Genomic DNA, 11,130 nt, shown 5'->3' with positions numbered 1-11,130 from the left:
TAGTAATCAAATAAGCCAAAATTAACTGATAAGCTAACTATGTTTAGCAAACAGGCAATAGGTATTAAGGTAGCATTGCCATTTACCGACCTTGACAGAAGCTAGTTCATATTTAAGGAGTTCAAAAAGCCAAAAAAATTGGAGGATAGAACAATATATAACAGTTTTTCTTGTTGGGAAACTTGAAATTTCTGCAGAAGAACATCCAGTCATCCCCAAGCAGTTCCTCCCTCCAAAAGTAAACCTAATTTCTCTCACCCTTAGAGTTATTTCCAACCATCTGACCATTCATTTTCATCAGTAACAGGTGGTGGGAGATCTTCCCAGACATTGGCTTCATGCTTAATAAGCTCAGTATCTCCCCTACCATAAAAGAACTGATCATTTGTCTCTATATTTCTCCCCCCAACAGATTCATCATCTTCACTTTCCTCTCTCACAGGCAAAAAGCAACCTGTATAGGAGCCGTTTTCGACACAATACCACAGAAGCTTGTTCCAGTGTGGATCCTGCAATATATTAAGCATCTTATAACCGTACACATAATAAGGTTTACACTTCATATATCCACAGCATGTATATTTTTAAGGTATGAAATTACCTGGCAAATGATGTGAGGGTTCCCGATAACAATAAGCAATGATTTGGCTCGAGTGATGGCTACATTAAATCTTCTAGGGTTACTCAAAAATCCTAAGTAGTGAATTTTGTCAAATTCATGATGTTTCACAGTTGAACGAACTGTAGATATAATGATCACTTCTCGTTCTTGACCTTGGAACTGTTCCACAGTGCCAACCTTTATGCCATTCCAATCAAAACTCTCAAGAACATTTCTTATCTTGAGCACTTGTTGCCTGTAAGGTGTTATCACTCCAATATCTTCCTCTCTCAATCCATTGTTTTCAACTAGATTTCTGACGATTTCAACAACTTTGCTAGCCTCAATCCTATTAAACCATGAGGGATTGCTTCCTTCCCTCTCATCAAAACCTTGTACTCCAATGAAAAGCAAAGGGAACTCCTTGTTAGGAAGGAGATCAACCCCAGCCCTGGATGGCCTTCCATCATCTTTTTTGCATGGGATCAACTCCCCTCCATAAAACATTTCAGATGGAAGTTTCAGAATTGCTGGATGGCACCGATAATTTCTCACTAATTTAGTAATATAATTTTCACCTTTATATACTGGGCTTTCGTAAATCCTTTCCATGAATGACTTCCCAAGCCCACAACTTTCAGCTTCTTTTGAAAAAACAACAGGACCAAGTTGCAAAGGATCACCAGCAAGAACAAACACAGTTTCCTTCCTTAAAAGATGTGAAAGAGGAATCATGGTCTCAGGCTCTGAAGCCTGTCCTGCTTCATCTAAGAAAACATGAGAGAACTGCCCTCGCTTAATGCCCTCTGCATAAAGAAGATAGGCACTAGCATAGGTAGATATTATGATCCTATAGCGAATCAGGTCCCTCATAAGGGGGCACTTAAAAGTTTCATCTTCAACAAAGCAAAACTCGAGGTGATCAGGACAGACATCATCGATAGAACGCGTGATCGCATTAAGCCTACAAATTTCATCGTGCTTGAGTTCAACTGCCTGTTCATTGAGAAGTTTCTCCAGTATATCGTCTGCAGCACTATTTGATGGAGCACAAACTAAAATTCTGGCATTGTTTCTCCCAGTGTATAGCTGAAGGATAGCTTCTATAAGTGTCTTTGTTTTCCCTGTGCCAGGAGGCCCGTGGATAATGTAAGCAGCACCTCCTCTACAACCAAGAATTTTCTCAACAGCCCTCATCTGCTCTTCATTAAGCATACATGATAATGGTTTCAGCGGAGTGGTTGGAATATTTCTCCTTCCATATACTTCAGAAGGGAAGAGAACTTCCTTTGTCAAGCTATTTGCAGCTTCAATGGCTTGAATCATCCTCCGCACACCAATCCGATTATATGTGAACTGCACATTATAGACATTACCCACTCTATGCCTTGCATGAAAATCTTGGTCAAATTTTAAAAACACTTCGTCAGCCTGTACTCGATGTATATAGCCCTGTTAAAGAAACCAACAAAGTTCAATTTGTATGAGAAGAATTTTGCAGATACAAGTTGGTTTCTTACCACACCCCTTCCCACTCCCGGTCCTCCCACCCCATTCACATTTTATTCTTAGGTGTGGGGACTTGGATTTAATAAACTTAGATGTTTATAGTGAAAAAAGGCACAATGCAATAGAAAGCATGTTTACACTATTTTGAGAAAGTAGAGACTACCAGAAACATCAGAAACTGTGCACCAATTATTACTACAGTTAATCCTTAGAAATATTAGGAGCAGTGCATGAGTAAATAGAAAAGTTAAAACAGGAGAGGGAGAAAGAGAGAGTGAGTTACAATAAAATCAAGTAGGTTTTACTTTTCCTCCAACATGTTTCTAGGGAAGGGAGTGAGGCAGATTAATAAAACAGAGCATGGAAAAGAGCAGCAAAATTATTGCACAAATACCAGAATATAAAATATCCTGAAACTTAGAGCATGCCTTTGACTTTTATAACTGCACTACCGAGTAAACTGCATCTATGTGTTAATCTGTTATACACTTAGGGAATCTTTAAAAAGCCAAAGTAAGAATGGAATGTATTTATAAGCACAAAGCACCTGATAAGGTTTCATCCCACTAGCATCTTGATATGCTGGCCGTGCAAAAATGTAGTCTCCATAAACAAGTGAAGGCCTTCTCTCTGCCAGACCTGGGACCTCAAGGGATAAAAACTGCATGCCCCTATGCTTCATGGTCACACACTCCATATCATACTCCCTCATATCTTGCTGATGAAAGCAGTACAAAGTTTAATACCAAGTAAATTAAGAACATTTTCATGTGTAATTCAAAGCTATAATGTATACCTTAATTTTTATTTCTTCCATTGCTAATAATGTTCTGAAATAATTGAAATAGTTTTCCTTCCTTAAACCTTCTATGATAGCATCAGGCATCTGATTTTTCTCTACCAGCTCTATGATTTCTGTTGGAATTGGATATTCAGGAAGCCGGTTTTTGAAGCCCCGATTTGAAGCCCTTGAAGGACGAGAGCCCACAATAAAGGCATCACAAGTGAAAACCTCAACTTTCTTCTTCCTTGCTCTGTGGTATGGCCTGTTTGAAACCAAGGACTGGCAAACCTTGTCCTCTGCCAAGATAAAAACCAGTCGCTCTATTGTCTCCTCACCCACATTAAAGTGTACAGCTGATGTGTGCAACCCAATTTCCTTGGGTTTGCAAGAGAGCCAAACAGTTAAAGTCTGTTCTGGCCTCAATGTTTTGTCCTCCAGACTAAAGGACTCCATGAATTCTTCAATATACTCTGCATCAGAATTTTCTGATGGAGGTTTCATCAAAGAAAGTGTGAACGAATCCTCAGGTTTTGAGTCATAAATCTTAATTGACCATAAATCCAGCGGGTCTTTTGTAGTATTCGTTACTGTGATTTCATTGACAATTGTTTCTCCTACAGAGCCTGATATGGGTCTTCCATTTACCAAGGGAAATGGAACGGATATTACAAATTTCTCGTTCTCTCTATTTGGTTCATAGCTACCAGAAGATTTATGTTTCTCAAAGTCAATGAACCCAAGATCTCCTTTATCACCAATTACAGAATACTCATCATCTGATTTATCATCAACTGTACCCATGATCCCTTGATGACGATTCAATTACCCCTTGCAGGCAAAATTCAAGGCAATTCTGCTCGCTTCAACTGGAATTACCCATATAGCAACGAATAAATTTCAAGTCATAGTCTAAAGAGCATATTTTTTTAACAAAACTAACATTACTTTGAGAATGTCCTAACAGCACACAGTTTCAGAAATGAAAACCATTCTAAATCTCTCTTGCTCTTCAGCCAAGAGAACGTGACACTAACCAAACATCAAATTAAAACAAAATAAAATGCCACAAAACTTCAAATTCAACTTCAGCAAGCCACAATTCCCCATGGATTTTACATGATCTGTCCCCTATATATACACATTCATCCATCTCCTTCCCAACCCTCAAAAAAATCATTTTATAAGCACAAGTACATAATAGAAAGTAAAGCCAAATGAAAATTAAAACAGAAATGTAGACATGTAGCATAAACTGAAGCAAGAAATTATGAAATTATTCAAGGTTGAGAACAACACACCTTGATTTGGGCTTTATAAGAGTAGTTAATAAAAGGGTAAGAACTTCTAATCCAGGGCTGGACAAAAAAATGTCACAGTTCACCCATGTATCATCGAAACTGTTTTTCACTAAAACAAAATGAAAACACACGAATTTAATCACTAATGTTCTTGAATTGATGATCTGAGATAAAAATTAAAGGGAAAAAAAAGAGGTTATGGGTCATGAAGCCGACCTTACCAATCTCTCACTCTCTCTCTCTCAAAGAGTAGAATTGTGTGTAGAAGAACTTACAGATTGTGTGAGCCGTGAAGAACGGAGTACTGGCAACGGGCAGGCGTGAGAATTTGATAGCATTCGAGACGGGAGACTCCAGGGGTATCTCAGAGAATATCTCGTGGAACCTCCATATTTTGATCAGAAGTGAGTAGTGAGTTTGAATGTTTAACGAGAGAGTTTGATAAATAGGGTTTTAGCGTAATTTGATTCTAAATTAAGTTTTTGTTTTTCTTTTTTAAGAACCAGATTGATTAATTCATATCCAAAAGTAACACGTTACAAAGGAAAGATTGAGGGTCTGAAAATCACTTTGACACAACCAAACATAGACCCGGTTCACTAATAGTCTAGAAAATGCTAAACATACATCAGTAAATTCATTCAAGAAGTTTTCTATGTCATTTAGAATAAGATGAAATGAAGATGCATCCAAAGTGTCCTTAAGACTTTGGATCACAAGCAACGAGTCCGTTTTAACTAGGAACTTTATAAATGTTGTTTTGCTTGAGCCAACTTAAAGCCTCTCGAACCGCTACTGCTTCCGCTTCCTTGGGTGAGAATATACTTGTCCACTGAATCCCTTTTGCAGCTACAAAGTCCCCATTGTCATCTCTTAGGATACTTCCAAATCCCATTCTATCTCGTTTCTTGTCGATGGTTGTGTTAGGAACACCTTGTACTTAAATTTTGATGATACCAAATTTTGTAAATAAGTGATGAACGTTTAGTTACTGTTGTGACAAGGAACGGATGCGGTTTAAAAAGAATAAAAAAACACATTTTATATTCTGCTACCGTTCCAAATAGTGACGGTAGCGGAAAGTCCAATAAAAAAATAAAAAAAATTACTCCCTCCGTCCCTAAATGGATGTCTCATTTGCTTTTTACACGCTTTTTAAGAAATTAAAGTAAAGGTAATGTGCTTTCGAATTATACTCTTCACTTTTTCACTTTTAGAAATAAAAGCAATAAAGAATGCAAAAGTCATAAGGGTAAATTGGGAAAAGTAGAATGATGGTGATGTTCAATTTGGGAAAGAGGACAACATTTTGGGAGAAACTAAAAAGGAAAGTAAGACAGGTAAAATGGGACCGGGGCAGTAAATTAAATTACATTTAGCTACCGTTCCAGTAGGGAACGGTAGCTGTATATCTATTATAAAAAGAAATTAATAAATCATTTGGGATCCCAGATATGCGCAAACCATCGCACCGCAAACAATCCCATTTCCGATCGCAAACCATTTCCTCCCCCTCCACCGCGTCCAGCCACCACCGCACAGCCATCAATCGTCCATTTTCGCCTCCACCGCAGCCACCATTGCAATCGTTGCGCCACCACAGTCCACTATTGCAGCCACCGTACCAGATCTGCGCATTGATTTTCGCCTCCACCGCAGCCACCACCATCCGCCATTGCAGCACCACCGTCCGCCTCCACCACCGCAGCCCCCAATCTCCTCCACCGTCTCCACTGCCTCCGCCCCAGTCGCCTGTCCAACCGGCCACCACCGTCGCCATTGCCGGAGTTGATGGGGTCAGTTTCTCCTTTTTTTTTTTTTTCAATTTTGAGTAATAAAATATTAATATTTTATTATTATATTAATAAATGTGATGTTTTGTGATTTTATAAATTTTATTTCAAATTTATTTTAATTTGTTATGAATTATATATATATATATATATATATATATATAGATTTTGGTTCAAATGCGGCGGCGAGCTCCGGTGCGGTCATGCGGCCTAATCTGCACCATTCAATTTCATTAATTTTACTGAAATTCGCGTATGTTTAAGTGGGGTTATTATAGTAATTTTAGTATTTATATTACGTGAATTGGAATGGTGCATTTTAGTACATATTGTGGTGCGTTTGAATATATGCTGTGGTGCGTTTTATTACGTATGTTGGTGCATTAACTGTGGGGCAAATTGCCATTTTGGTCCATTGACTATAGGGGTCCTATTAATTCCAGTCCACGACTTTCAAAACTGTTAATTTCGTACCATAAGTATTCAATTTTTGTCAATTTCGGCCACTCCGGCCAAATTACCGGCCAAATGTCGCCGGAAAGTCCTAAACCCTAAAATAACAAGGATATTTTGGTCATTTCACATTCTTGTCTTCTTCTCCGGTGACCTCCCAATTTTTCTTGCATTTTTCTGGCGACACCTTCACGATGAACAGAGAAAATGTTGTCCGTTTTGAAATTGCAGCCAAAGAAAACAACGTAGATATTCTGTACGAAACAATAATTTGACAAAACCCAAACATCCTCAAAGAAATTGAGGACACTCCATCTGTAGACACGCTGTTGCACGTCGCCGTGACACATGGCAACATCATTTTCGTGGCGGAAATGATGAGCTTAACGCCATCTTTTTCCAGGAAGTTGAATTGTGAGGGCCTAAGCCCATTGCACCTAGCTCTGCAAAACATACATCTCGAAACTACAAGGGAGATGATAGAATTGGAGAGTGGGCTGATTCGAGTGGCAGGGAGGGAAAAGATGACGGCGATGCACTCCTTGGTCCCCGTTACCGGTAACGGCGGGGAACACCGTCGTCTACTACTTTGTTTATCGCGAAGGCATCGTCGGAAAAAATGCAAGAAAAAGTGGGAGGTCGTCGGAGAAGAAGACAAAAATGTGAAATGACCAAAATACCCTTGTTATTTTAGGGTTTCGGACTTTCCGGTGACATTTGGTCGGTAATTTGGCCGGAGTGACCGAAATTGACAAAAATTGAATAGTTATGTTACGAAATTAACAGTTTTGAAAGTCATGGACTGTAATTAACAGGACCCCTATAGTCAGTAGACCAAAATGACAATTTGCTCTTAACTGTGTTGTGGAATGATGTGTTTTAATACGTCGTCTGGTGCATTTTAATACATTAAATGGTGTGTATTTTAACACATGTGTTTCTAATAAGTGTGGTGCATTTTAATGGCGCATATTTTATCACTTGTTTTTTTTTTTTTTTTTGAAAACTATCACATGTTTTCTAATATGTGTAAATAGTGTATGCTTATAATCTGACATGAGGCACGTTGTGGTACATTTTAATACCTAGAATTATGTGTTTTATTAAGTATATTGATGAATTTTAAGTGAATAGACGCATTTGGTATATTGTATGAAATGGTGTGTTTTATCGGTCCTCTGCTACGTTTTAGTACGTACAATGGTGTGTTCTGTAACATATATATATATTGCGCTTTGATTTGATAAATTGATATGATCTAATGGTTGAAAATAGGCCACACGGCCACACCTAATGACCAGGCCACACCTGATCATGACTCTCTCTATATATATATATATATGTGTGTGTGTGTGTGTGTGTGTGTGTGTGTTTATATTATAAATGAACACATATTATATAATTTAATAATTATAAAATTATTAAGCTTCAAATAGCCACTTTAGAAAATAAAAAGAAAACTCTTTAGATTATTCATTAACGGTGATCGAGTTGTACTACTTCACCTCATTATGACTTAAATAAAAAGATATGACCCAAAACAAAAAGTTTAACATAATAATCAAATTTAAAATTAAAAAAAAAAAGAAGAATTCAATATACGATATATAAAAATTAAAAATTACGAGATAATTTTGGGAATAAAATATAATATAAATTAACAATTCATCAACAAAGAGGTTCAAAAAATAATCATAACAATACAATAGGGTAATAAAAGTGCAAGAAATAATTAGGCTTTTGAAATGACCTTTTATTTTAATTTTGCGCATTATTAAAATAGAAAAAATAATTTATAATGATATGCATGAGCCACTTTTTAATTTGTCTTCTTCATAGAATACACGTGGTCTGTGTTTTTTGTTTCTTTTTCTTTTTAATGAAATCTGTTATAAATGATATATTCATGTGGTCATTATTATGTAACGTTGTAACGATCATTGTAATTAGTAGTGTTATTATTACTTATATATTATATATATATGGTTTCCCTCTTGTAAATATACAACAATGATGAATAAGAATACTTCCCTTTTCTTCTTGTCTTCATTCTCCTGTTATAGTAATTCTTGTTATAGTAGTTTTTACATATCATACAACCTGGGAGCTCAAGGCCAATGGACAACAAAATCCATTACAACACGTTATCTGAACGGTAATTTTATATATAATTTGTTTTATGCCTAAATTGTATATGTGTATGATTCATCACGCTCACAATCTCGGTAATTTTATGAGTTTTATGCCTTATTATTTTTGGATGTCTCAAATAGCATACGCTTATGATATGTGAATTTATACATATGATGATATTATAATGATGTTTATTATTTCCGGATGCTCCAATTTACCTTTTGCAAAGGTTAGTTTTTCGAAATTGCACATACATAATATTAAAGGTTGTATGCGTGTTTTGCACAGAATCCACAAAAGCATGAGTTTTTTTTTACACTATGCTTATCTACTTACAAATTATTCACATATTCAAACATATTGCATTCAAAGATTTCGGATATGCATTCATACAGTAACATTTTCTGAAACGAAAACATTTTTTTCCGACGAAATGCATACAAAGTTTTTCACATATACGGATTTATATAAAAATTTTCAGAAATTTATGAACGTTCTTCGAATACTTTTACAAAAAAAAGAGATCTTCACAACATAATTCCTGTTGAGAACTAGGAATGAACTTAGCAGTATATGTTTGTTTTTGGGCGAATTTTGAGTATTTTAGAAATCGAAAGATCATAAATACCTACCTTGGTTATTACCGATCGGCGTCCTGATCGGAATTCAATCGCCCGTTGCGATCTTTACGGCGGTCACGGCGTCGCAGCGGCGGCGACTGTTGACGATCGCCCGCCCCCGTCCGGCTTCTTCCTGCGTCGGCGTCGTCCAGCGGCAACGGTGGCGCTGCTCGGCGATGGCGATGGCGACGGCGGTACGACAAGCGGTGGCGATGGAGCTGATTTTCCGGCGAAAGGAGACGAACGCGAGGTGCGATGGCTATGGCGTCTGTCTGTCCAGTCGCATCTGTCTCTCTTCTAGCTGCTTCGTTTGCCTGATGATGAATGGCTGCTAGGGTTATGGACCAAAGTGATAATAGCTTGATGGATTTGGTTTGGGTCGGGTGTGGCCCAATTCAGCCAGACTTGATCCAATCTTAAAAAAGCTATTATTGTTGTTGGGCTCATTTTGTGTTCATGAACAAAGATGATAGATTATGATGGGCCATGTAGTCCAATTTTGCCAGACCTATGATTAAATAAAACTTTAATTCATTTGGGTCTCCTTTTTAAGGTCTTTGGACTATTTTTTTTAGGCCAAATTATTTTGAGCTTTTTGGACCCATTCGTTGAGATAATTCTATTAAATTATAATTCAATATGACCTTCTTTCTTTTAGCTTGTTTTGAATTTTAATGTAATATATGTGCTCATATTTAATTGTCTAAGTATTACAATTTATTTATGATATATGAGCCCTTCCCGTTTCATAATATGCTTAATCATATTATGCTTTGTATTGCAATGAATACGCCTATAGAATAGCATATTTAAGTATGCCTTAGTGTCTCTAGAAAGGATTTAACATAAAGAAATGATTTTGCATATTATTATTTCTCGCTTATGTCATATCAAAAGACACGTTAAAGAATCCTAAACACCTTCCAACAACGGCTCTTTATGCCTTATGGAAATCCCTGAAGGCTAATGCTTGGTTGCTATCTTTGCATTAACATTGAGTGGTTAGTTTTTGGGCCATTTGGCCCATATCAAGTGCTTTAAAAAAAAAAAACAATAGGAGCTTTTATTATTTGGGCGTGTTATTGTTTTGTTTTTTTTTTGTTATTCAAATTATTATGCAAATTGTCTTTGTTATTCAATTTATTTGAATAAGTTTATTATTGAATATGCCCATGTACTAAAATTGCTATTATTGTGCATTTTCTTTGGATAATATGATTTTATGAAATCCTATGCAGATTCTGCTATATTTGCGTAATCTATAGTGTTTTTTTTATTATGCGAATTATAAAGAGGTGCACCATCGATTTCCGCTCACAATTGTATAATCCTCTTGTTCAAATTTGAGAATATTTATTTGCTCAAATTTGCTTTAATTTTGTGCCCATGTGGACCATCGTAGTATTCTCATTAGTAATACTATTTGCTATAGGCCATGAAGTGAGCTTCTCGATTATATTGACAAAAGTTGGTATCTTACTTTTGGGTTTGCACCACAAAACGATGACATAGTTTTGTTAGGTTACACCTTTTGTTACTAAACCTTAATTTGCCCTTATGACAAATTATAATCCAACTTACTAACTTTGGCTCATCAACAAGTATGCTCCAAGTGAGGGTGTAAAAGGCGCTTGTCACGTGCGTACCACACCCCGAAGCATTCTGTTTGAACCTAAATACACATAACAATGTTGAATCCAACCAAGATGCCTTGCCTGAAGCAAACGCTCTTGTTAGTTACTTTTTTTACAAACTCCAATGTGCCGGATACTTGTTAGGGAAATATAGTATTCCAGCTGCTTAAATTTCGGCAAATTGCATATCAATATCAATCCCCCATAATACTTGGTACGTGTAAACATTTCCCAATCTGCGTTTCTATTTTTAGTGTGTAGTCCAATTGTTATATCACCACCTTGCGTATCCTTATGATTATAAA

General features: G+C 36.7%; 1 protein-coding gene across 3 annotated transcripts; it reads right to left on the bottom strand.

Annotated features, from left to right (window-relative positions):
- On the bottom strand, positions 1-9,639 carry LOC116015605 (probable RNA helicase SDE3). Of its 3 annotated transcripts, XM_031255712.1 has the most exons (7): positions 9,204-9,639; positions 4,468-4,577; positions 4,193-4,301; positions 2,907-3,760; positions 2,658-2,828; positions 602-2,053; positions 1-509 (listed from the first exon to the last, which is right to left on the bottom strand). In XM_031255712.1, the coding sequence occupies exons 4-7, from the start codon at positions 3,693-3,695 to the stop codon at positions 267-269; spliced, it is 2,655 nt and encodes an 884-aa protein (XP_031111572.1). In that variant the 5' UTR covers positions 3,696-3,760; positions 4,193-4,301; positions 4,468-4,577; positions 9,204-9,639; the 3' UTR covers positions 1-266. The 3 variants fall into 3 exon arrangements, with proteins under 3 accessions (XP_031111572.1, XP_031111573.1, XP_031111574.1); XM_031255713.1 differs by lacking the exon at positions 4,193-4,301; XM_031255714.1 differs by lacking the exon at positions 4,193-4,301 and having other exon boundaries at positions 2,907-3,722.
- Positions 9,640-11,130: the final 1,491 nt, after the last annotated feature.

The sequence above is a fragment of the Ipomoea triloba genome, chromosome 4, assembly GCF_003576645.1.
Source record: "Ipomoea triloba cultivar NCNSP0323 chromosome 4, ASM357664v1".
NCBI lineage: Eukaryota > Viridiplantae > Streptophyta > Magnoliopsida > Solanales > Convolvulaceae > Ipomoea > Ipomoea triloba.
Note: the sequence above shows the minus strand (reverse complement) of the source record. Positions and strands in the feature narration are given on the sequence as shown.